Source organism: Solanum pennellii, chromosome 1, assembly GCF_001406875.1.
Source record: "Solanum pennellii chromosome 1, SPENNV200".
Lineage (NCBI taxonomy): Eukaryota > Viridiplantae > Streptophyta > Magnoliopsida > Solanales > Solanaceae > Solanum > Solanum pennellii.
Window position 1 is genome coordinate 107,148,073 of NC_028637.1, and position 27,168 is coordinate 107,175,240.

At 29.5% G+C, this 27,168-nt stretch overlaps 3 protein-coding genes and 2 non-coding genes across 10 annotated transcripts; 3 read left to right on the forward strand and 2 right to left on the reverse strand.

Moving 5' to 3' along the window:
* The first annotated feature begins 795 nt into the window (after positions 1–795).
* Positions 796–4,103, forward strand: LOC107011419 (probable 1-acyl-sn-glycerol-3-phosphate acyltransferase 5). Of its 3 annotated transcripts, XM_015210929.2 has the most exons (5): positions 796–1,113; positions 1,394–1,536; positions 1,649–2,396; positions 2,542–2,672; positions 3,658–4,103. In XM_015210929.2, exons 3-5 carry the CDS (start codon positions 1,825–1,827, stop codon positions 4,065–4,067), a joined length of 1,113 nt encoding a protein of 370 aa, XP_015066415.1. In that variant the 5' UTR covers positions 796–1,113; positions 1,394–1,536; positions 1,649–1,824; the 3' UTR covers positions 4,068–4,103. The 3 variants fall into 3 exon arrangements, with proteins under 3 accessions (XP_015066415.1, XP_015066406.1, XP_027775125.1); XM_015210920.2 differs by lacking the exon at positions 1,394–1,536 and having other exon boundaries at positions 815–1,113; XM_027919324.1 differs by lacking the exons at positions 796–1,113; positions 1,394–1,536 and adding an exon at positions 1,120–1,226.
* Positions 4,104–4,917: 814 nt separating this feature from the next.
* Positions 4,918–9,100, reverse strand: LOC107012639 (UPF0496 protein At4g34320-like). 4 transcript variants are annotated; one of them, XM_027919331.1, is made up of 3 exons: positions 7,353–7,454; positions 6,861–6,979; positions 4,918–6,286 (listed from the first exon to the last, which is right to left on the reverse strand). In XM_027919331.1, the coding sequence occupies exon 3, from the start codon at positions 6,241–6,243 to the stop codon at positions 5,131–5,133; it is 1,113 nt and encodes a 370-aa protein (XP_027775132.1). In that variant the 5' UTR covers positions 6,244–6,286; positions 6,861–6,979; positions 7,353–7,454; the 3' UTR covers positions 4,918–5,130. The 4 variants fall into 4 exon arrangements, with proteins under 4 accessions (XP_027775132.1, XP_015068019.1, XP_015068028.1 ...); XM_015212533.2 differs by lacking the exons at positions 6,861–6,979; positions 7,353–7,454 and adding an exon at positions 9,028–9,100; XM_015212542.2 differs by lacking the exon at positions 6,861–6,979 and having other exon boundaries at positions 7,353–7,465.
* Positions 9,101–13,224: 4,124 nt separating this feature from the next.
* Positions 13,225–13,821, forward strand: LOC107028534 (putative lipid-transfer protein DIR1). The gene has a single exon (XM_015229635.2). It carries the CDS (start codon positions 13,288–13,290, stop codon positions 13,600–13,602), a length of 315 nt encoding a protein of 104 aa, XP_015085121.1. The 5' UTR covers positions 13,225–13,287; the 3' UTR covers positions 13,603–13,821.
* A 315-nt stretch (positions 13,822–14,136) lies between these two features.
* TRNAG-UCC lies at positions 14,137–14,208 on the forward strand. The gene has a single exon. It is a non-coding gene; the product is annotated as a tRNA-Gly (tRNA).
* A 9,003-nt stretch (positions 14,209–23,211) lies between these two features.
* LOC114075803 lies at positions 23,212–23,341 on the reverse strand. The gene has a single exon (XR_003576191.1). It is a non-coding gene; the product is annotated as a small nucleolar RNA snoR83 (small nucleolar RNA).
* Positions 23,342–27,168: the final 3,827 nt, after the last annotated feature.

A 27,168-nucleotide genomic window follows, 5' to 3' on the forward strand; every position in this document is an offset into this window, starting at 1 on the left:
GACAAATGCAGGAACTACTAAAGCTACTAAAGAAAAACAAGAACAACTACTATTTCATCAATCGAGATATTCCCATAAAGTTGAAAGCTAAGTAATAAAGGTTTTGTGGAATCTTCTAAGATGTTAATGGCAACCAACTAATTATTGGACTTTCTGAAAAGGAATGTCAAATATTCAGAACCAAATAAAAAGCTCTGGGCAATTAGATCAGTGCAAGCTAAGTGATACATTGTTGAATAAATCACGAGGGAAATCTATTTTTTATGCCATTATTTCTTCCATTTCTAGTCACCATGCTTTCAGTAACTTTGGTTTCACAAGAAATTTAAACACCATTTTTGATTTACTATTTTCTTATATTTGTGTTATTGAAATAACCGAACCACATATTTAAATTTTATCAATTGCAATTTCACTTGCATGGTGATTTCCAGATAGTTCAGCTCCTAAGTTTGGCATATTTATCTAGTTTTAAGGGCATATAGTTAGTGTAGTTCTATAAATGAAATTTGAATAAGATAATGTATACTAAAATCTTATCTCTATCGTGTGAATGTAGAGCCAATTTTTTTATTTTGTCATTTTTAGATTCAATTATTGTTTTCGTTTTCATTCTAATAAAATGTCATTTAGGCAAAAAAATTCACATGTCGTCATGGATAAAGAAAGTACAAGGATTCTGAGGTATAATATCGTTTTATGAATATTGAATTCATTAGCATGTATAAAAAAAAATAAAAAGTCTTTTTTTTCTTCAAAAATCAATCTAAACTAACCTAAATTGAATCAACAAATAATTATGCGGCAAAACGAAATAAATATAAAATAAAAATATTAGTCTCACCATCATGAGAATGAGAATGTGGTTGAAAGAAAATAGGTAGCCATCATTGATAACCACCGAGAGGACAAAATAAAAGCAATTGTTAGACATTATATGAAAAGACCGGCCCACATCATCAACTAGATACGGTCTGACCCGACCCGACCCGAATCCCAATTTCCACATACAGTGTGCTGGCACTACTAGTCTCTCCGCTGAAAGTGTACCGTTGAGAGTCGAGTCGAGCCACATTGGATCCTTCAATTCAACAAAGTTTTCAGCAACTTCAGGTTTACATTTCTCACTTCTTGTTTAGTTCAACAATTTATGTTTTACTGATTACTGAAAAGTTTAAGATTTTGCTGAATTGGGTGTTTTGATGAGGAATAAGCTTGAACTTCAGGTTTACATTTCTCACTTCTTGTATGTGTTTCTTGAAAAAGCTTGAACTTTCTGTTTAAGTTGTAGTGTTTTTACATCCAAGATTTAATTTTTGATGAGTTTATAACAAACGTAGAGCTGTTCCTTTCGTTTTAGCTAACAGAATAACATTTTGTTCATGTATTACAGTGTATGGGACCAGGGGTAGGGAGGTCTTTGTTTGATACATGGACCAAATCCCACTTGGATTGAGGGACATTTTGATGCCTATCCCAGAATGAGAGGAAATTCTAATTTAAGCTCAACACCAAATACAGATTATCATACTTGCTGTATAAAGCAGTGTTTTTATATCAAAGTTTGATTTTTTATGTGTTTATAGCAAGTGTAGAGCTGTTCCTTTCGGTTTAACTAACAGAATAACATTTTGTTCATTTTTTACAGGGTAGGCAGGTTAGGGAGGGCTTTGTTTGACATTTTGATGCCTAATCTGTGATGGATTTATGAGTTGTGAGAGAAAGTTCAGATTCAAGCTCAACAGAAAATACATAATTTTGTACTTGTCTGTATTTTAAGTTGTTTATCTTTTTTGGTCCTCGTACTCTGCTATCTGCCACTACATGAATGTTCAAATGGGTGATGATTCTGGGAAGCAACCAAGGCACCGTAATCTAACCCCGCTGAGGATGATGAGGGGTATTTTCTGTCTAATTGTGTTAGTACTCTCTGCATTTATGGTGTTAGTGTATTTTGGCTTTTGGACTGCTACTGGCTTGCGAATTGTCAGTGTCCATTATAGCAGAGTGGGAACATCCTTCTTTTTTGGATGTTGGTTAGCTTTGTGGCCCTTTTGGTTTGAAAAGATTAACAAAACCAAAGTGGTAATGTCTGGAGATTCTGTTCCACCTGCCAAACGAGTCTTAGTTATTGCAAACCATCGAACTGAGGTTGATTGGATGTACTTGTGGGATCTTGCTTTGCGCAAGGGATGTGTGGGTTCAATCAGGTATATACTTAAGAGCAGTTTGATGAAATTGCCTGTGTTTGGATGGGTTTTTCATATCATGGAGTTCATACCTGTTGAGAGAAGATGGGAGGCTGATGCATTGAAGCTGCGTCAGATTCTTTGCACCTATAAAGATCCTGAAGATCCACTGTGGCTTGTTGTTTTTCCAGAAGGCACTGATTTCACGTATTTCCTATACCCTTTTAACTCTATATTTAAAATTCTGATATATAATTATGTTTGAGATTGTGCCCGTATGGCATGCTAAATTAGTGCATTTTCTCTCCAGTACTAGTTAAAGAACTTACTGGCTTCCTTACTTTTAAAACAGAGAACAGAAGTGCATACGTAGTAAAAAATATGCTTCTGAAAACGGATTGCCGATCCTGAACAATGTACTTCTTCCAAAGAGAAAGGGTTTTTATGCATGTTTGGAGGAATTGAGAGGTTCCTTGGATGCAGGTAATTTTTTTTTCTTCCTTGTGTAACTATTTGGCTGATGTTAATCATAGTTTTCCTATTTCTGACCTTCCATAAAGCAGGATTAATATTTCTGATGCTAAATTGAGTCCAGTGTCATTCCTCCATGTTCTCACCAAGATAATCTAAGTATTTGCTCTTACTTCCTCATTTGTCCTGCCTAAATAATAAGGGGGCATAAGGCATTTAATGGATTTATTTAGATGGATTCTGCTTTTGGACTAAATTTAATGGCAGTACAATAACTAATTGCCTTCAGATATGGCAGTGTTTTGTTGCATTTGGTTCAGTAGTATTGCCTTCAGATTTGGTTGTAACTTAATTGTTGCGTTTTCCTGGAGATCTAATGTTCTGTTTGCGAGCAACATCGCATCTTCTACTGGTATTTGGTAATTATAGAGGTAGAATATAAGTCATGCTTTCCTCTGTGAAGTTATTATCTGCTCATCATGATTAGGAACATTCTTAGACTGGTAGGTGTACTGTGGATAAGATTCAGTTGGTATATTAGAGGATTGTCATGTCAAAGCTGACCGGGTGGACAAGGGTGTTCGATGTGGATAGATTTAATAGCTTTGCTGTTTTCGAACTCTCCTGATGTATGTGGCATTAGCGCCTCACTTATCAAACATAGAAGTTCTATCTCTTTTTGATATAAATTGTTGTTGTCTGGTAGTCCACTTAAGAGAGAGCAGAGTACTGTCGAACATATATCTGTCTTGATGTCTTTTCTAATATACCATGCTTTTTGTTGCATATACATTAAAATCAGATAGGCACAAGCCATGCTATATTCATCATGGCCATCTCCTATCGGTTTGATTATTATCATTAAAATGCAAATTAAGCAGAATTTCTTCATGCAGTTATCTCTCAAGTATACTTTCATTTGGTTGCTAGTCCATAAATGATCATTCAATGAGACTAGCAATTATGCTTCTTTGACGTCTATTTCGTGCTCTTTCAGTTTATGACATCACAATTGGCTACAAGCATCATTGCCCTTCTTTCTTGGACAATGCTTTTGGGGTTGATCCAGCTGAAGTTCATATGCACGTTCGCTGTATTGCTATTGCGGATATACCAGAATCTGAAAATGAGGCTGCTTCATGGTTGATGGATACATTCTGTGACAAGGACAAATTGCTGTCTGATTTTCATTCACAAGGTCATTTCCCTCGCGAAGGAATAGAAAGTGAGCTGTCTACAGTCAAGTGTTTAGCAAACTTCATCTTTGTGCTAACATCGACTGCACTTTGTACATATCTAACACTTTTCTCGTCCATTTGGTTCAAGATATATGTTTCCTCTGTATGTGCATACTTGACAACAGCCACATACTTCAACTTTCGACCTTCGCCCATTGTATCTTTATGAATGTAGTTTCCTTTTATAGGGAGCCTTAATTTAGTACAACTTTCCCTGTGCTGTTGTGTTGAATTCAGTTTCTGTTGTGATCCCTTGAAGTTCCTTCCTCGGGCTATATGAATCCTTACTAGTCATGTTTCTATAGTTAGTGTTGTGATGTGAATCCTTACTAGTCATGTTTCTATAGTTAGTGTTATGATGTGAATACTATTACAACATAACAACATGCCCAGTATTACCCCACAACTCACAAGTGGATTGTGGGTAGGTAGGAAGTACACAGACTTTACCCCTACCTTTGTGGGGTAGAAATATTGTTTCCGATAAACTCTCAACTCTATATTGTGAGGTGAATATTCATCACGTATTGACTATTTTTATGTTGGCTATAAAAACTAAACGTAGAAATTTCTTATTTCCTTTTCTTGACTAAATCCTTGATGAGAACTTCAAAGGATTTGGGACCATCACCATGACTCATGTATTAATAACAATAACAATGGTCCTCATGTTGACTCTTAAATGTTCTGAAGGTACGACATGAAGAAAGATTAGTATCATATTTTGTGTTTAACTATCTGTTATTCGAAATTCACAAGCTCAACTAAACTGGATATGTTTCTATCGAGTAAGTTCTCCATTTTCAGAGAACGATCAGATTTTATTATTCCAAACTGAGGCAGGAACTGAGGGGTGACATGGTGTCACCTGAAAAAGTGAAAATTTTCTACTGTCCCTCTAACCATGATGAAATCAGAAAATAAAGAAAAGCATTGACGAATGCAGCCTCAGCATGTATCAGAAGATCAAACTAACATGTATAGTAGAGAGTTATTTATTCATGTAAAAGAATAAATGAACAACACATAAAAGAAGTACTATTGATATACTTTATAAAAGAATCCAATAAAAAACTTATTATTCATGGCATAAAGGTTAAGGAGTCCTCTAACCATGATATATATGTTTCAGATTAAGTTTTCACATATTTAACATCACAAGCTATGAAAATCAGATAAATGTTAAAAGTGCTTAGGCGAATTTCAGCATGCTGTAACCTTCTGCATCTTCTTCAATGGTTTGGGGGTTTGATGATTCTTTGTAAGATAACAGTCCTGGCTCGACGAATATCCCTGCTACACACATCAGCTTGCATTCCAAGATCTTCAACATTCTTCATAAAGACATCAAGCTTTTTCCTGATCTCTTCTATAGCAACCTTAACAGCATCTTCATCAATAGCAAACTCAACTTTCTTCAAGAGTGATTCAATCTCGATTTCCAATCGATCTATAAGCACCCTGATACTGTCCAAATCCTTAATTGTGATAAAAGTACCTACATGCATTGTATTGACCAATTCTTTCTGCCCTTTGACAGCATCTTCATAGTTCTTGAGAAGGGAATCTATCCATTTGCCCATTGAGCCCAATGGAATCGATGCTGCAGCAGCCAGAGCAGATGCGACCGGAGGTGCAGCTATAGCAGCAGCCACTACTGAGCAAATCAAAACAGCTGCAAATGTAGCCACAAATATAATGTTTGACACCTTCCTCCAAGCATGGATGTACTTAAGCCTCTTATCAAGCTTGTTCTTTTTCAGCTGCAGCTTTTCAAGCATCAGCATTTGCTGTGTATAAACAGACTGGAATATTTGGAAAAAATCCTCTGTGAAAGGATCTCCTGCAGCTCTGAAATTCTTCAGTTCCTCTAAAGTCTTGGTATATCTATTCCCTTCAACCCCACTTTCCTCTTCAAATTGTTGAAGTGCTACAAGAATCAGCAACTGGCTATCCCGAGCACGTTTTAGACATTTCTCTAAAGCAGCAAGGAAATCCAGAGTTTTGAGGCTATTGTCAAAATATTCCTCAACTAGCTCAAACAATTCTTGATTCTTCCATATGTCTTTCTTGCAATCCAATATCACCTTCACAACTTCCTGATTCATTTCCAAAAGGCATCCAGTTACTTCCCTCAAGGAATCAAACGAAAGTGCTCTAACTTCAACCCCATCAGCAAGGGTATTGATAACATGACTGGTTCGAGCTTGTAGATTTGTATCAAAGGATTGTAAGTCTGTGTCAATCCTGCACGCAGCTTCATATGAATTCAGCTCAATTTTATACTGCAGATTGTCGATTGCAGCTGAAGTTTCACCAGGCTTTTTGCTCATGTGTCCTCCCATATTTTTCCTCAAAGCTCAAATTCAGTACAAATCTCTACACAAGCTGCAACAATGCAAAATTTTAGAAATGTAATTTCACAACATAAAACTATGACAGAAACCCAAAACAAATAATCCCCTTTTAAGCTAAACTCCAAAATTCAAAAGGGAAATAATGGGATGGGTACAAAGTAACAAAAAAGTTCCTACTTGAACATAACTTTTATACATATAACATCAAACACAAAAACACAAGAAGCTGCAACAACTAAACCAAAAACACAACAAACAGAAATATGCAGAACACATAAATAGAAAAGATCAAAGTTTATCTCAACTGACTCATACTTCATATATTCCCCAACTTTGCAGCAACAGATAAATCAAGATCACAAATGGGCAACTGAAATACATGTAAAACTTTCAAGATTTTCAGCTTTATTAAAGAATCTGAGTTTAGAGAACAAACAATGAATGCCAAACAACGGTCCCACCCCCAAAACAATCACTTTCACAAAATAACATAGCATCAAAACAAAACAAAACAAACAAGAAACAGCATCAACTGAACAAATCCACCTAAATATGCAATACCCAAAAACAGAAAAAGATCCAAACTTTATCCAACAGATTCTTACTTCATATATCCCCCCAACTAGCAGCAACAAATTGATCCAAGATCTCAAATGGGGCAACTCTAAAAATGTAATTTTCAGCTAATCTTTCAAGTTATGATACTCCGTTCAAGAATGGGGTTCTGAAAAATGAAAGAGGGGTAAAGAACAGGTATTTATAAATAAAAGAAAAAGGTGGAAGATAAAGATTAAAGGCTAGGGATAAAGGAAGAAGCTTATAGAGAAATGAAAGTGTTAAGGGCCAAGTAAAATGCTTTGGGGTTGACACAACACAAATTAGAACAAATAGCTTGCACGCATGAGTTTAATTAAACTAAATTTGAGATGGAAAACACGGGAAGCAATGTTCTTTGTGGTTCAAGCTTAATTTTTCAGTGTAGATTAGATAGATATGTATAAAAAATTTCATATATATAAAGAGAAAAGAGAAATGTAAATGCTAACAGAGTTAGTTCTAATTTAACGCGGAAAGCAAGGAAAAATGATGAAGGATACCTAGTAAGAAACTGTGAAACTTCAGCTTAAAGAAAGAGTGAGTTAAAGGAGAGAGAGACTATACAAGAAAACATGGGTCTTTTTTTTTTGTTCCTTTTCCTTGTCCTTTTTTTAAAAAATGTTTCAATAAATATATTTTCGAAACCAAGCTTGTTAGTGTATGTCACAGTATTAATCGTAATCTTGTAGTTCTTGTCATTTGTAGTCTTTTGGAATTACTATCTTATTATGTTATTATTATTGTTTCTTTCATATAGACTTTACAATGTTTTTCTTATGAATGTACTATGTTTTCTTGCTCTTCTTCTTTTATTTGGATTGATGTATTTGAGCTAAAGATCTTTCGAAAACAAGCTCTCTATTTTCACGAGATAGTGATAAAGTTTATTTACATTTTACATTCTCCAGATCTCCACGACTCATAAGTTCTTTGCTTCGACTTTAATTCTTATACGTTGACACTGCATATTTAAAAAAATATTCTATTATAAAATATATTAAAAAATAAATTTAATATTTAAAATATAAAACAAACAACCAAACTATAACATGTTAAATTACAGGGATGGGTAGCACATTTTCTTGTATATTGACTGATTTAATAATCTAGAGGGTAGTTGATGTACTTAAGAGTCAACCTTGAACACAAAGCAATGGATTCCATAACCAATTGGGCTGAGAAAAAGTCAAATTTGGACTATATGGTTTCATCAATATTAATTAATCTGACCAACTATGGTGAAACGGAAAACGAGTAGAAAGGAAATGAAGAAACAAAATTATAATATAAAACTATACATTCATTCTATGCATAGATGCAAATTAGTATTAGTGTCTTTTAGGTGTGTTTTGATATATTGCTCGTCGAAATATTTTAAAAAATACTTTTTTGAAAAGAAATAATTTTAAACTAATTCTAGACTGATGATCTAATCATCCCACTCTCAAAGTCTCACCCCTTTACCTATACACTTACTTCCACTATAGGAATAAGATTTATTAGGGGCCAAGATTAAATGACGATTTTAAAATATAATCTCTAAAGGTACTATTTTTTTTAGGAGTGAGATTATTTTATGGTCTTCTAATGGTATATTTAAGCTTATTCATTATCGAACAAAAAGTCTAAGAAATTGTTCCAGATCACGTAAAGAAATTTTCATCCTTTCTTTCACAATTGATGTGAAATAATTTTAAGACTGGTACCACTTACGCACGTCGCTCAGATTTAATTTGCCATTAGTGGAGCTAAGACAACATAACAAGAGAACCCAACAATGCATTTATCAAAAAAAAATAGAATGAGTCTAACTGTAATATACTACGATAAGAATCAACATTATTATTAGATCTAAATCAAACTCCAAATATTAGTCATGATCAGAGGAATGTTGATACATGGGACAAACTCATCAACACATTTTATTGTCAAAAAATTTGTTTTAAAGGCACCATTTTCCTTGGTAAAATTAAAGAAAAAGGTATAGGAACCTTCACACCGTTGAGTGATGCTACATTTTCTTTTAGGTCTCGATTAGCTAATTGCTATATATGATGTTTTTCAAGGAGCATCAAATCTTTTACTAATGCATGCATTCGTTTTGCGTTGCTTATCGATGATAAATCATTCGTTAATTCACAATGTAGTAAGGAATTAATGGATAAATTAACTTACCAATGATCTCAAAGTGTGTTAAATCTTCAATCGTACTTGAGAAGTAGCTTATTATAGTATAGCTGTAGTTTTTTTGGGTAAAAATTATGATAGGAAGCAGCAATATTTATAGGCAAAATTAGTTATGTGAAAGACCAAGCTAAGACAAGTGACTTGCCATGAAAGTCATAAGTTGTTGCTTTCTAATTTATCCCCCTTTTTTTTTTAAATATCTTTTTGGTTCTTCTTTTGTTGTTTAGATAACAGTTGTCATTGTTACAAGTGTCAACTATGATGTTTGAATGCAATGGTTTTGAATTTTGTGTACGTAATGTTTAGGTAGAAAGGTTAAATAATGCATCATAAATTTCCACGATTAATAACTATGCAAATGAAAATTAAACGAATGGGGTATTTGGTGTCAAAAGATAAAAAAGAAGTTTTTATTCCTATGCGATGACATAAATGCAATTATTGCAAAAATTTCTACAAATACACCTTTTTATTGTGAATAATATTTTCTTCACCATCAAATTTAAGATACCACATTATAAAATTGGAAAATAATTTACTTGTTTTCGATATATAAAGTTTATTTATGGTTTTAATTGAACATATTCTACTTACTTTAACATAAAATTTTAGTCAAATTTTCACGTACAAATCTATACTCTTTGTTGAAAATATTAAATTCAAATAAAATATTAAAGCGTGTCAATAAATGTTAATCAATGTAAAATCAAGAAAATGTTAGACAATTAAACACCGATAGCAAATTAATTACTTGACTCAATGAATAAAGGGAGTGTCTTTCAACTTAAGCACGAAATCTTTATTGATTTTACGATTATCGAGAAGGCTACCACCAATAAAGATCGAGACCACCCCTTTTTCATCATCAGTTGTGGAGTCAGAATTTTCAATAAGGTGGTTTAAAATCGCAGAAATATACACACAGAGTAGCTGAAGAGTGTTTGACATCCAATATATATTCATAAAATATTATCTTAATTATATATAAATAGTATAATTTTTCGTCGAAGAAAATTTGAATAAATCCGTTTGTACCAAGGTGGCTCCGCCCCTGCCCACCATAAGCTAAGCTTACATTTTGTACTCATAAGTCAGTCTTATTTTTGTAAGAGGACAAAGGAAAAGGTATTTATTTTAACACAATTTTTCTTAAAATATTTAACACTAACTAAAGTTGACGATGGCATATTCGTAATTTCATTGAATTCAAAGGAGCTTTAAAAAAAGTGGATAAAAAAGAAGGAAAAACCGTTATGTTACAAAACAGCACCGCGTGCTTTAACATACGCAGAGTGCGTTATTTTCGGAGCTGTTGGGAATTTTTATGAACCCAGGCATTTCGGGGGTTGACACGTCATCATAGTGGACGCGTGTCAGCAATTGAGTGGTTGCCGCCTTAAGTAGGATTCAAAAGGATTGTACGCTACGTCAAATAGAAAACCAATCTTTTAGTTAAGTTTATTTGTTATCACTCACGTGCTTCCTAACCTTTTTGCCTCTCCCGGAATTATCGTGAGATAGATAAAATTCTTTATTTCTAATCAAAAAATTCGTAATCATTTTCTAATAACGTAGAAGTTTTGACAAAAACAATAGAAGATTAGGATCAAATGAATATAATAACTTACACATATTATCTATTAACCTAAAATCGTTATAGCAATTCATAGCTTTAAATCATATAAATAGAAATATTTTTTCTTTAAAAGGTTCTGTACGACATGAATTCGAATTAATTGAATCTCAAAGTAAATAAGGAGCAATCTTAGTGCTTGAGTAATTGTCATATTATTAATTTGATCTTTATTTTATTAAACTAATCATATTTAACTTCTAATTATATGAAGTGTCAATATTAATACATACATTGATTAAACCTATTTGAGTATTTACTGATCTAAAACTAGCAACGTTTTCTTTTTTTTTTTTGCCATGCATATATTTACATCTTATATTTTGTTATATTTAATATGCTCATCATTTGCAGCTATTTCGTAATAATTTCTTACATTTTGTTCATCTATAATATATGAGTGTTCTACTCCAAACTATTTTGTACATTATCGAGAAAAAGAAAGTAAAAGAGAAGTTCAGAAGACACACTTTGATTTTGTTTTCTTCCCGTTTACTATAATTTTTTTAGTAGGTCAAAGTGAATTGAGTTAATATATTGATATGTTATTGATTCACTCAAAATTTGAGCTAAAATCAGCTAAAGTATGGGTAAATTATCCATCCAAACTTAAGCGAATTGAAATGATATATTTTTATGAGCTACCTAATTTACACCGTAGATATTTTTATAATTTGGTTTATTATTTTAAAATTTTATCGTTAATTAGGACTATAAATGAAGCTTTACCTTTAAGTGAAATTATGATTTGAATGACTGAATGTCTTTTAGAATTCATGTGATCCCCATTGAAATGATGAAACAAAGAGTAAAAAGTCTTGTAGTAATGATGGTACGAATCAACTCCATTTAAATTTAAGAGACTTGCCCTAGGCTAAATATTTTTATATAATTATAATGCATAGATATCTCAACCTATTTGATGGGATATTTATGATCACACTACCGATAACATATACTACGAGATCGCTATTTACCAACTCTTACTTCCCAATTTAGATTTTTCCTTTAGGTAGGTTCGTGAGCTAATAGATGATATACTTGCCCCTTGTTAATTAGTTGTATAAGGTTTTTAAAATCAAATCTTGATGTGCTCGTCTTGATAACCATTTTCTCACTTCATGTTATATTTAAAGGCCTTAATATTAGTTTTGATTTATTAATTTAATCTTCAGAGGAGGTGACTATTTTCGAACTTCTCTTAGTTTATCAACATGTATTGTGGTGCATCAGTGAGAGTGTTTCACCCTTAATCAAAGGTCTCGAGTTCCAGCCCTGAAAATGGAGAAAATCTTGTTAGGAGGGCTACCCTCAAATGGGCCGTGCAAAGCGTGATCCGTATTTAGTCGGAGCTCTAATATGGACTCCGAACTGGTACGAAAACAAAAAAAAGTGGTTTCGATGTACTTCAATGGTATAGAATTATCATAGATATTAGTACTATGTACATTAAAATTTATGACTCTCGTGACCACTAAAGAATAATTGATTAGACAGACTAAAAGCACTACAAATTTGTTTCTATTCCCTTAAGAAAAGTTTATAATTGTAAAAAGTATTATTAGGGATATGAAGTCCGTGATATGTGAAGCCAATTTTGCAACCTTAGAATTTGGCTGTTTTATAGTCGGTGTCAAGATTCTCCCACACTTATTCCTTTTAAAATCATCTTAATACCTTTAAATCCCTACTCACGGGAGGTTTAATTCATTACTATAGTGTAATTTTTCAATCAAAGAGATTAGATGAATTTTTATCGTTTCGATCGTAAGGTCACTAAAATAATTACTTGAGGCTTTAAATTGTGTAGGACCTTAATTTTCCTAAAGATTACATACATAATTTTTTTTTGGATAGAATAAATATTATTTTATTTAATGTGGAGGTCGTAATAATTGAGAAATGAAATAGTGTTTAGACAATTATATTTCTACCACTAGCTCAAACTTGTTGAGACGACTATATTTCTACCACTAGCTCAACCTCCACTTATGCATGTGTCTAAATAAAGTTTAAAGTTTTTTTAGGTAAAGTTTAAAGGTTCGTTATCTTATTTTTCTCATATTTGACTGTCCAAAAATTTTAAATGATTATTCAATAGAAAAAGTGTTCCTTAAAAATGAAGAACATAACTTTTCTAATGGAAATATAAAAAACAAGTTTCACATATTCCACATTGATTGTGTCCTTCCCACCGTCCAACACACCTGATCATCTCACTCATTCCCTAGCCCTCACTCCCACCACCCAACCCCAACTTTCACATTATTTATCTAAATTATACTCAAATATTTTTTACTCCCGTATCTAACACATAAATATAAATTAAAAAAAATCATTTGTTTTCCTTTCGTACGACTACACCCTTAATCCGAAAATGTAACTGTACGTTCTTATATTGGTACAAACTAAAATAATTATAGTATTATTATTCTACAACATATCATTTGGAACTGCACGTGAAATGTCATTAACCAACATAAGAAGAAAAAAAAAATCAACAACTAGCCAAGGTCTTCATAATAATCCTTTATATAAGCCCTTAACCACTTTCACAAAAACCACACCACCAAAAAAAAGAAAAAGAAGACAAAATTTGAAATCGATCGATCAATATGGAAGCAAAGCAAAACTTGGTCATATTTGTTGCAACATTGGTTATAGTTGCAGCCATTGGAATTGAAATGGCCAGTGCAGATTCCTTGTGTGGTTTAACAATAAATGATTTAATGACATGTAAGTCAGCAGTATCTGGGCCCAAACCATTGCCACCATCTGATAAATGTTGTGCTGCTTTAACCAAAGCAGATTTGCCTTGCCTTTGCACTTTCAAGAATAGTCCAATGTTGTCTACTTTCAAGATTAATTCAACTCTTGCTATGGATCTTCCATCTAAATGCAAACTTGATTCACCTAATTGCTCCGCTTAATTTCTTAATTATTAAGGTGAATTCAAGATTTGAAGATTCGTATCGTACCTCCTGAGTTTTAATTTGTTGTTGTTTGAATTTTTAAGTGTTGTGGTTCCTATTGTCATGTGCTTTGTTTTATTATATTACTTTTATGGCAAGAGTTTATGTTGATCAACTTTATGTGGTTGATCTTATTAGTTATTTTAATAAAGTTTGACGTTTTGTTTGTTGAGGTGACATAGTTATTTATCTAACCTGTTGGAGTTTTAAAAGTTTGTTTTCTACAATGTGTTTTTTGTTTATGTGATATAATTGATTGCCTCAAAATGAATAACACAATAAATTATTGGATTATTAAAACATATCAAAATATTAGGGTTACTAAAAAATTGAATCAAATAAGAACAAAAAAATGATAGTTTTAAGTTTGGTTTTTCATTTAAGAAATCGATTAAAAAGTGATTTGATTTTGACTTGATTTTAAAGAAAATGATAGTTACATCAAAACGACTGGGAGAGTAAAATAAATAATTAAGGCGAAATAGACATCAAGCGTTTGTAGTCCAACGGTTAGGATAATTGCCTTCCAAGCAATAGACCCGGGTTCGACTCCCGGCAGACGCAATTCTTTTTTGTTATTATTTTTGTCTAAAAGTGAATTCTCACTTATTCCTTGTTGTGACGTGAGTCTATTGAGTGATTTTTGTCTAAAAAAATAATTTTAAAAATTCATATTTCTCCTCCTACAAAACTCAAATGTAATGTTCTAATTATCTTCCGATTCAAGTATGAGATATTACAGAAGTATGTCCTCTATTTAACCCGCCTAAATTTAACCAATAATTAAAATTCCTTTTTTTTTTGTTACTATCATGTATCAAAATTATAATGCAAAGTTAAAAACCAATTTTAAGAATAGTGTGATATCTGCTTCTTAATTAGTTAGATAGCTTTGTAATATTAGTCTACACTTGCCTAAAAAATTATACTTATTATTGTAATGGAAAATTACACAACAAAGCAAACTTATACTAGTTAATTACTCATTATAGCTATAATTTGCTATAATTATCACTCGCGGCTTACCTTATACATGAATTACGTGGACTGACTTTGAGTTTGTATGATTAGTCACATTTGTATACGTATAATTCGCCAGAATATACAAATACATATATATAATATACAATTATTTAACTTATATACATATACAATTCACCTCTCTCCCAATCTCGTTTGCCTCTCTCCTCCCTCTCCCTATCTCGCTCGCCTCTCTCCTCTCTCTCTCAATCTCGCTTACCCTATATACAAATGTATATGTATAATATACAATTATATATATTCACCTCTCTCCCACTCTCTGCCCTCTCTTGCTGGGTCGATCAGGGGAGTTGTATGGATTGTTTTTTGAGCCTGTTATGGCATACATAAAACATCAAATTACCTATATATATACACACCTTTTGTTTACATAATTCTCATTATTCTCTATTAGTTGTAATATTCTCCAAAACAAACATTATTCCTTTCTTATTTCACTTTACAAATCTCTTCTAATTTTTAATCACACAATTTTAATAGTTTGAAATTCAAAATCAATCTCTTCTGATGTAGATTAAGGATATTTTCAGACAAAACGAAAAATAAAAAATGAAATTTATAGATCTTTCACTTTTTTAAAAAGTATTCCAAAGTTTATAATTAAATAAAATAAGTGGGCTTCTAAATTTATACACTACAACGTATATTAGAAAAAATGTAACAGTATCTGGTAATAACTCGTAAGTTTGATTTTGGTAATGTCGTATCATACAAAGCTTTTGTCCATCTTAAAATAAAAACAAAAATTTGATAATAATATTTATAATTTTTTCATAATTTGATTTAGTTATAGACTCTAACAACTAAGAACCCATTTGGAAAGGCTTAAAACAAGTACTTTTGAAAGTGCTGAAACTTATTTTTAAAATAAGTAGTTGTGTGTGTTTGGATAAAAGTGCTGAAGTTAAAAAAAAAGTTGTTGATTTGTTTGGCAAATAAGTGCTGGTAAACACTTTTTTTAATCAAAATGTCTAAAATACCCTTAACATGATAAAAGTTGAATAATTTAATAATAATAATAATAATGATAATAATAATAATAAAATAATATGGAAAGAATAATAATAATAATATATAATACATAGTATATAATATATAATAATAATAAAATATAATAATAATAAATAATAATAAAATAAATAATAATAATAATAAACGTTAATAAAATAAATAATAATAATAATATTAACATAATAAAATATTAATAATAACATATATTAATAATAATAATATAGAATTAAAATAATAATAAATAAAATAATAGTAATAAGAATAATAATTAAATATAAATAATAATAATAAATAATAATAATAATAACATAACAATATGAAAATAATAATAGAATAAATAATAATAATAATAATATATAAAATATTAATAATAATAAATAATAATAATAATAATAACAAAATAATATATAATAATATAATAATAAAGAATAATAAAATAATAATAATAATATATAATAATAATGATAACAATAATAATAATAATAGATAATAATAATAACAACAAAGAGTAATAAAATAAATAATAATAATAATAATAATAAAACAAAAAAATATTATTAATAATAATAATAATAATAATAATAATAATAACAATAGAAATAAAAGAAATAAGGGCAAAAAGGTAAAAAAACTGGTCAACTTAAAAGAGCTTATAAGCTAAAAAAAAGCACCGCTACCTCAACTTTTAACTTTTAGCTTAAAATAAGTTTTTTTAAACTTAAAATAAGTTATTTTGAGTGTTGTCAAACAGCTAAATAAGTCAAAAACCAGCTTTTAAGTCAATTTGACTAGCTTTTAAGCTATGCCAAACATGCTCTAATTCCTCAATGAAACTGATTAGGATTCTTGTATAATTATTTAATCTTTTCATTGTCTCATAATAATATTAGTTTCAATTTTTCAAAGTTTCATACCATCCAATATTTTTCTTGTAATCTGGTATTTCTTATAATTATATTTCTATGTATCAATCACAAACAAATCAAACAACTAACTCATACTTAATATAAGATACAAAATATAAACATAATCTGATATATATCCTCATTCCTAAACATTATATACGCTTTAATAACAAATTAAATGTGTCATGTGTTATCTATAAAGTATATTACAGTATTTCATAATCATAACAATATACATATCATGCCAGACATTTGGTCATGATACAATAATTTTGAATTAATATTACATGTATATGATACATAATAATTATCACACAATAATGTAAAACTCTAAGCAAACACTTTATGCGTAAAATTTACTTATTTAATGTATCTAATTAATAGAAATACAATACTTACCCATTTATACAAGATTCATAAATACTAATGTATCAATAGTCACCTCAAAACACAAATAAAAAATTAAATTAATTACATATATCTGATACTTAATTACTACCAGACAGTAATGTCTCGATCTAACAGCAAAACCTTATGGACAACCTTTACTTTAATGTATCATATAGGATTACAGTACTTGCAACTTCTTCGAATCACTAACAAAGATAATAACAAGAAGCAAAGATATTCATAATATATCTTCTCAAAAAATTTGATAATTTTAAATAAAAATAAAAGTATCTTCAATGAACTAAGAGGAGAATTTTGAATCTCAAAATTTTCAACAATCTTGAATCAAAATTGAAAGAATCTTCGATGAACTTAAAAATTCACAAATGAAATTGTTTGTCCAACAACAATTTCATCAGTTTCGTGTCCTTCATAACTCACCTCACTACTCAAATTCCCGAATGTCTTAACAAAATCGATATATTCATCTTGTGTCAGCCACTTTGATCAAATATTTTGGATGTAATACGATTTGTAATAGATGGAGGAGATGAAAATGTTGTATCAACCACTTTGTCGAACACTTTAGATTTGTTACAAATTTCAATAGATGGAGAAGATGAAAATCTTGTATCAGTCATTTTGATCCATTAAGTCGAATTTATTAAGATTTTTAATCGATGGAGGAGATGAAAATCTGGTATCAACCACTTTGGTCGAATACTTTGGATCTGTTGCAAATCTTGATAAATGAATGAGACGAAAGTTTGAGTTTTCAATTCTTTGAAGTTGTTATAGTTTTTGAACAGATTTATATCAATTTGTAGCATGATTTTGGAAATTAGAATTAATTTTATGTTTAGGTTCCAAATTAAGAGCAATTGACTAGGTTTGTAATGTATCATGGGTGATATATCCGAATAAATTTTATCTATCCGAATGAATGATTCTTAAAGAGATTTTTTGTAAATTAGAAAAGAGTAGGGATAAGATGTATTTTAGATCTTACACTACATGATTTATGTAAGTTATACTAAATAAAAGGACTCCAAGTCCAATTTAATTATTATTTTTTTGAAAAAATAAAATAATAAATAATAATTAACTTAGAGTTGCTGAACTCTTTAAACTTGAATTGCAAAAACACGAATATCTTTGAAATGTCAGTCTACCAGGTGCTTTAAGAATGTTAAGTTTAATCATTTACGTGTAATCGTTCCTAGAAAGTAAGATGGGCACTAAAAAAAACTAGAATTAACAATGAACTTCATAACTAATAATATTTTTATGATAATCTGTCATTAAATGACTAGTGTTATAACATAAAAGAATAACTTGTGACAACATGTTAAAATGAAATTTGAATTATTTTATATGTACGTATAAGTTAAACATAAAACATAATTTAAATAGGAAGAAATTATTTTTAGCAAAACAAGTATTTTGGCGAAGGAAATAAAACTGCCTTAATTTTTGGCGAAAAAAGAAAGTAACTATGTAGTAGGAATCCTAATTAAAGTATAAAAATGCTTTATTTATTTGTTTTGGCTAAAACATACCTAGGTTTCCTTAAAGCTAGTGAGTCCTACTTTCATGTTCTAGTCCGGTCTACTTTGGTGAAGAATTTTATGTCATAGGCCAACACGGTGTATTTGGCTTCTTTATAGACGGAACCCCTAATTGGGTTATCCATAAACTTTCTCAACAATATTCACCTCCTATTTCTGGTTCTTGCCGTTTGTTTTTAGTTCAACAGGATCAAAATGTGCTACATCTCGTGGTTGTCACACCACAACATGATGTTCATGTTTATGAACTAGACTCTGCTGGGAGAGCATGCATATCATCTGAATGGAAGTATTTTGATGCTGTCGTTGTAAAGCAAGCATACGAAACCATAATTAAAATGGCAAATGAGAAGGAAGCATAATAAAAGGCAGGAACGGTTTACCTTCTTTTGACTCCCCATCGTGTGTACTTGTGCACTCCCCCTGACTTTGTAATTTGCTATTTCAGATGTTAAGAAGATTCATTTTCACACTTGGCCTGAAGAGAGAAACAACAGGTCGTGCGAGTAACTAATATATTTTGATTGAGAACTAGCTAAGCCATGTACACGAACATCTTATAATAAACGCAAAACAAAGTCAAAGACTTAAAATCAATGTTCCTACTATAAAGATCCCCACAAAACTCAAATTCAATGTTATCTATTTATCAAAATCAATTACCAATTCTTGCTCGAAATCAGTGTAGGTTAATGTCCTCATTTGTCCAGATAGGACTTGATAATTCAACAAGTTACCGACTCCAAGTACATGCGGGATTTCACTGGGTATATAGTTGTTGTTGTTACAGACTCCAAGTACATGTGGGATTTCACTGGGTATGTAGTTGTTGTTGTAACAGACTCCAAGTTGAAATAACACGTCAATGAGCTTTTAAACAATCATTACCTTCTCACTCAGTTGAATTACTCATCTGCAGAATGCAGTAGAACACTACAATTAGTGTAATATTCAATATAGATAAATGCTAGAATAAAAAAAATAGCATGGCATTGAAGTCAATGACTTTCTTGCCATTTCATAGAAAAATGCCTACATAAACAGACTATGTAATCAGTTGAAAGAAAATTCAGTAATCCTAAAAAGTGCAACAGTTGTCAAGTTTGATCTACTCCATGGTCTATAGTCGAAAACGAAGAGGAACCAAACGCAGTACTCTAATTACATGTGCTCCCACTTCCTCCAGTCATCAAGAAAAAAATTCTGATTGCATGTACCAACATCTTGTCTGCAATCATCAATTCCAAGGTACAAACACTTGCCGTCCGGTAAATAATGGCAATTATTGAAAATGCCACTGTGGGCCTTATTGAAAATACTAAAAAAAAAATTGAGTTGTTTGAGTGACAGAGTGAGGAACTTAAAAAAAAAAAAACACAATTCAACAACTAGTAAAATCATTAAAAGTAAAAAATTGAAACAGAGCGACTTTCTTGAATTAAGAATTTCAATGTAGTAACAAACAAGTTCTTTGATTTGTTCTTAAATCAAGAATTCCGATTGTAATAACTTAAAGAAACTTGATTATTATTTTTTAAAATTAAGAATTCTAACAAGTTATCAAATTTTTCTAAGAATAACAAGATAAGAGTGGCGAAATCTTATGAAAGAGTAGAAGAGTTTTGATCGGAATCGTAAAGAGCAGCGCCGATAGGGTAAAATATAGGCGGGTCGGGTCGGGTATGGTGGTGAAATTTTCCATTTCTATAACGCAGGTGGGGTCTATTTATAATTAATACACGGAAAATAGAACGAAATTGAGTCGATTGAATTACCCTCTTTCTATTCTCAAAGCGATAAATTGTAATTTGATTATTTTGTAAATTCTACATTTCATTTTATTTTTTAGTTTTAGTTTAATTTTAATTTTATTGTTTTAAGTTCCTTTTAATTTTTATTTCTTGTATTTTCTTTAAAAAAAGTATTTCATTTTTCCGTTTTTTCTCATTATCAATCTTTATTTCATATAATTTTTTGTATATTATCTTATTTTGTAATTTTGTTTGTTTCTCCAATAATATAATTTTGTTAGTTTACTCATTTCTAAATTAAAGTACGATTATTATTGAATAAGACTATAAATTTACTTTTTTAATTCTTTAATATCATATCTATGTGTATTACGTATAAATATTAAATAAGAACATTGTATATGTACCAAAAAAAAAGTATTGTATTAATTTTTTTGTTAAGAGATTAGAACTTTTGTTATATTTTATGTTTAATTTGTTATAGCAATATTGATTTGATATTTCTCATTACAAGATATTTATAGTGTAGTTAGACACATTATCTTAGTCAAAATATTTTAATAGTTTTATAACATTATATTATGATATTATTCTTTTTATGAAATATACATTTCATAATATTTATGAAAATCTTATACTTTAATTTTTTTATGATTAATTTAACTAAAATACACTAATTTTAAAAATATAAAATCATTAATTTTATACTATATTTAAGAATATATGTTTATTAATTAATTAATACAATTTAAAAAACGATAAATATCTTAAATTTTGATTTCATAGCATTTATAAAGGTCTTTATTAATCCAATACAAATTTTATATTTTAAGTAATTAATTTTAATTTTTGAAAATTTAATACAACTTTATGAATTACATAGCCAGTTCAGATAGTTACAAATATATTTTTTTCCATGACATATAAACATTACCTTTAAATTGACGTCAACTAACAATTATGACCCTTAATTTTGGATGTACATAAGTAGACACTTAAACTTATAAAATTAAGTAAATAGACACATTCGTCTTACATGGCACTCTACATGACAATTTTGTGTCTTACGTGGCGTCCTACATGTAGGACACGTATGTCTACTTGTTCAAGTTTATACAAGTTTAAGTTTCTATTTGTGTACACTAAAAGTTGAAGGGTATAATTGTACGTTGAAGCCAAATTAGGTTAAGTTTATGTATTATGCCTTTTATTAGCATAATATATAAATATACCCTTTAACTTAGTCTTATTTTATATTTATGTCCTTCATCTTTGAGTGTGCACGAAGAGACACTTAAATTTGCATAAAGTTGAACAAATAAACGCACAAGCCCTACGTGTCACAGTACACGTAGGATACCATGTAAGACTCAAATTACATTTATGTCTAATTATTTAATTTTATACAAATTTAAGTGTCTATCGATGCACATCTAAAATTAGAGAGCATAAATTATTAATTATGCCTTCTTTCTTTTTTTTCTGTGTTCATGAGCATATATATTTAAGGCCAGCTTGTTGGGAAAGATGCATAACATTCGAGTGGTAGTATTTTGATGTTGTTGGTATAAAAGAAGTACAAAAAATTATAGTCAAAATGGTCAGATAAAAGGTAGAATATTAGAAGATGAAAAAGAAAACAGAGGTATGTATTATTTTCATAAACTGCGTATAAATATTTAAGTACTAATAAGTATGATTTGATTCAATTCAACTAGAGCCAAATAAATAATCAATAAGAAAAATATATGTAATTAGGATCAGACATTATATGTATTATTTTCATAAGCTGCCTATAAATATTTAAGTACTAATAAGTATTATTCGATTCAATTCAACTTGAGCCAAAACAAATAATCAACAAGAAAAATATATGTAATTAGGATCAGACATTATATGTAGGCAAATACAAATATTTTGCTACACTCTACGATAAAGTACTGTTACATTTTGAAATACAGCAAATTCTTTCGCTAAATAATAGTGTTATTTATGATTATTTTATTTTTTTTAATTTTGAAACGTCATCATAATGAATCAATAATTTACTTGTGGATGGCAGGGGAGTATTAAATTTCAGATTTAAGCTTTTAATTTTTTTTTTTTTTGGATACCATGGATTTTGAAAATACCATTAGCTATTTCTTTAAAAAAAATCATTTTTTAATTTTAATTTTTATGGTTGCCTACTTTGATGAATTAAAGACCAATATCTTACGCATTAAACATAGCTAATATTTTCCAGTAAAAAATAATTATTCATATATATAATTTATCATACTAATTCTATTAGTTAATATTTAGTATTAATTATTGTAAAATAATTATTAATGGTAAAAATTATAAAAGAAATAGATATTTTCTTGATATGTCAAAAATAATATAAAAATAAAACTTTATTTTTACAATGTGATAATGCTTTTAAAAAACATTATATTTGACTAATTCATTTAAAAAGGTATTGAATCTAATTGTATTTGACTAAAAATGCTCATAAGAATAAAAGAAAATAAAGTAGTATTATATTGTTAATATTATTAATAATTTTAAATTAAAATGTACCTATTCCAAAGATCGAATTACAATTTCATTAAAACAAAAACTTAAAATCCACATATCACTATTAAGGTAATTTAATACAAGTAGCTCTCGTTCCTTTCCATTTATATCAAGAGATTCAGTCAGGTTGATTTATACAAGAAAATAATCAAACTAATGTTTTCTTGACATAAAATAAGTCAAACTGAAACTAATTGTTGCGAGTCATTTTGAATATAATTTCAATTTTGACAACCTCCAGTACTAAAGGCGTTATCAAATACAGATTCCAGAGAAATTGCAGAGTTTATTTTAACTAAAAAGAAATAATATCAAACGGAATTGGATTCACAAAAAATTAAAATATGTATGGATAGTTACTAGTAAACGCCTCCTTGAAAAATAGAAAAGGCATTATCAGCGAAACCTCCAATTGATTTAGGCCTCCCATGAATCAAATAAGCACTTTGAATTAACTCAGCTTATTTGGGATTATGAAGGCCATTAACACACAGAAAATAACAACAAAAAAGATTAAGAGAAGAAGATGAAGCCCTAGCAGGCTGGTGGCGACGAGTTCTATAAACTTGTGCGGCGAGGCATTATATAGTGATCAATGTGAACCGTAACCCTATGTTTATTACTCTTTTGACCCCTTAAATATGTTCAAATTCACTTACTGCTCCCATTGTTTCAACTATTTTCACTATGGAGATACGTGAGTATCAAATAAGCGTTGGGCTATAAATGGGTCAAAGTGGACTAAAATGGATTCATCTAAAATAAAATAAAATAGTAAATGTTAACCTATTTAGAGTCTGTTTGGATTGGCTCAAAAGTCGGCTAGATCTATTTTTAAATTAGTTTTTTACCTTTGAAAGTATTTGATAAATATAAAAAAATAACATAAAATAAGTCGAAAATAAAATAAGTCGAAAATAAAATAAGTCGAAAATGACTTACAATAAGTATGAAGTGTTTGGCAAAGTAAAAAATGACTTAAAATAAGTGAAAATCCAAAAGTAGGTCTCTCCCCCTACTTTTTATTTTTTGACTTAAAAGTCATTTCAGATTGATTATTTTTATTTTTGACTTAACAACTACTCACTCTTTTTTTTAAAAAAAAAAGACTTCCTTTCCTTTTTAGTTTATTTTTAAAAAATGACCTCTTTTTTTTATTTTTATAACAGTTTAATTTCAGTGTTTCACGTGGCATGTTTAAGGCCACAAAATTAAATGACAATTATTTTATAAGTAATTTTCTATCCCTTTTCGGCCTACATGACACTAGCTTGAAAGAAAAAATCAACTAGCGTTGGACCCACAAGATTGTGTCACGTAGACTGAAAAGGGATAAAAAATATTAAGAAAATAAATTCTGAGAATAATAGGATCTTAGTATAGTATAAATGTGTCTCTGAAATCTCGAGAATAAATTGAGGGGTATCCTTCCCAAAGAGCTTAGGAAAAATTGTAAGTTTCTCCTTCACTAATGGTTCACTATCTTAATTAGATTGCAATCTTTGAATCATCACCATCCATTTCATTGTTGGGTTATCTAAGTCATTACCTTCTATCTTAGTGTAGGAGTCCTTCAAATTATTAAAAGCTAAATTAGGGATTTCAATGAACATTGACACAAGCGATGAGGTGAAGATAAAAAATTCTCAAAATATTGGGATCGATAACTACCAAAAAGATTTTCAAGAGCAATCTCCACTATTCCTTTAATATGATGTCATGCTTGATGTCACATATGAGTGAATTCTTGAGTGTGGAACCAATATCACATTTGGTTGTTATCTTCCAAGGCAGCTTGGGCATCTGCTTTGTCCATTTTAACACTTTAAACAAGGTGTCCACATACCAGCAACACCACCTTTTTCCTCACCTATAAACAGAGCGATGTAAATGATCAGCCTGTACCTCTATAATCGACTTGTACATGAATTCTATCAGCTTTGTCGATCATTTTTCTTCTTCATTTCGAACCATTGCACGAAATAAGTAAAGTTTCTCCACTGATGATTGATCACCGAAGATTTTACTTCATCAACCATCGAATGAATATGAACCACTATTGCAGAGGTAACAAAAGAAACAACAGATGAACAAAAAATCATTGAACAAAGTGGCAGCTGACTTGAGGAAAAAAGACACTTGTTTGAAAAGATTCAAGTACCAGGCTCAAAAGCACTGGCAGAGAACTTCATGAATAAGCAACCAACTGCAAGTTATTAACTTTTAAGTTTGAAAATGAAAATTGAATAACTTTCTATGAAAAATAAAAAACAATTGATAGTTTAGTGACCATTAAAGTCATTAACTCCTAAACACCATGCCTTTTTTTGAAAGTTTGGATGATATTCAATCTTTATGAATTATGATGCCTCAAAAGACACCTGACAATTGGGTCCTTACAAATATTAAATAGTTATTAAATCGAATTCAAAATGGAAAAGCTGTAAAATAAACTAAAGAGCTAACAAACTCGTAACTACATTGTATACCTATACAAATTCTAGAAGCATTTAAGAAAAGAATATTATGTTATATACAAGAAATATAAACTAGAATGAAAATGTAATTTGTGTAATTTTATGATATGAGCTCTCTATTTGACGTTAGGAATAGTTATTGCGACCTCATCTTTATTGTTATTATGATCACCATTAAATTTGATCATTTCTTTTTAATAAAATTTTACAATGTCTCTATTTATAAAATAACAATTAGGAATACCAAATAACAACGTGAACATTAATATTAATAAAATTTAGTAATCATCAAACGTCGTGAAAATAATGAAAATAAAGACACTTCAAATTTTATATCAAAGAATATGAACAAAATGATAGGAATAGTAATTGTCACATTGATATTTGTAAAATAATAGCAAGCAAATAAATAAAGTGAAAAAATGTTAAAAAACAAATTATTTTTTAAAAAAAAGAAGATAAATAGCATCATTGACTAAAGAAATGTCATTTTTGTTTTATCTGACTTTATATTATATAGGGATAATTTTATAGAATAACAAACTAATAATGTAAAATAAATACAGTAGTTATCGCTTGATTTATTTGTGTTCCTTAGCAAACATTTTGATTTATGTGTTCCTTAGCAAACTGTTTGTCAATGTCGCTTGCCTCTCTCGCTTTATACAATATAATTGTATAAATTCTGTTTCTGTTTATATAAAGCGAGAGAAAATTAAATATACACATTTAATACATATATCTCCGTCCTATACACTTATAATTATACAATACAAATATTTCTCTGTCCAAGTCTCTTTTGTCGTTCTCTCTTTCTCGTTATATATAATTCGATTATAATTTCTCTTTCTCGTTTTATACAATTCGATTCAATTGTATATTCTCTGTCCAAGTCTCTTTTGTCTTTCTCTCTTTCTCGTTTTATACATATTCAAATTGTATATAATTTCTCTCTTTCTCATTTTATACAATTTGATTCAAATATATACAAATATGAAGAGGAACCAACAAATTATACAATTGTTCCTTTGTATATATGTATAGCGAAATGGGCATAGCTTTCAGTTGTATATGTATAGCGAATTATAATATATTTGCTATGGAGCGCAATTATGCAAACTTTGTTATAGCATATAAATTTGAATTTTATGTTTGCTATATGTGAAAGTTGTCCTATTGTATATTGATATAAATTACATGAAAATAGCTAAATGAATTAAGTATTATCTATTTTTTTAATTATTATTTTTTGATTCAAACTAAAAGATCATTTGATCTTTCAATTTAAGATATCCAAATACAAATTTAAATGAATTGAGTTTAAAAATAAATCGAAAACAAAATGAAAATGAGAAAGAAAAATATGACGATAGAAAAGAATAGTAATCTGTGACGTGACATAAGAAGAGTCATAAATAGAGATTTGACATGTATTTTCTGATATCTCTCTATACTCGTATTTGTTTTACTTCCTATCAAACACACTCTTAATACCATATTTTACTTTCTTTTTTTAAATCAAATATATTTGAATTCAGTGGTTATATGAAGAACTTTTCCTTCATTATCTAACTTTTCTTATTCTTCTATTTATATTATATCACATGTTATTTTTCCTTTGCTTCAGTTACAGTATTTATTATTGCTACCATTTTATTTTTTATTATTTTTATTGTTTTATTTCAAATTATTTTCACTGAATTCGGATCTTTTTTATCTTATTCTATTTTTATTATGACATATGTTTTTTACTTTGCTTCAGTTAATTTATTTATTATTGCAACTACTATATTTTCATTATTTTAATCTTTTGTTTCAAGTT

Bases quoted from the DNA above. Each gene is read 5' to 3' on its own strand.
- LOC107011419 (XM_015210929.2), top strand. From the start codon at position 1,825: ATGAATGTTCAAATGGGTGATGATTCTGGGAAGCAACCAAGGCACCGT. The intron at 2,397-2,541 runs GTATTTCCTATA...CTTTTAAAACAG, and splicing joins CCAGAAGGCACTGATTTCAC to AGAACAGAAGTGCATACGTA. The intron at 2,673-3,657 runs GTAATTTTTTTT...GTGCTCTTTCAG, and splicing joins GAGAGGTTCCTTGGATGCAG to TTTATGACATCACAATTGGC.
- LOC107012639 (XM_015212533.2), bottom strand. From the start codon at position 6,243: ATGGGAGGACACATGAGCAAAAAGCCTGGTGAAACTTCAGCTGCAATC.
- LOC107028534 (XM_015229635.2), top strand. From the start codon at position 13,288: ATGGAAGCAAAGCAAAACTTGGTCATATTTGTTGCAACATTGGTTATA.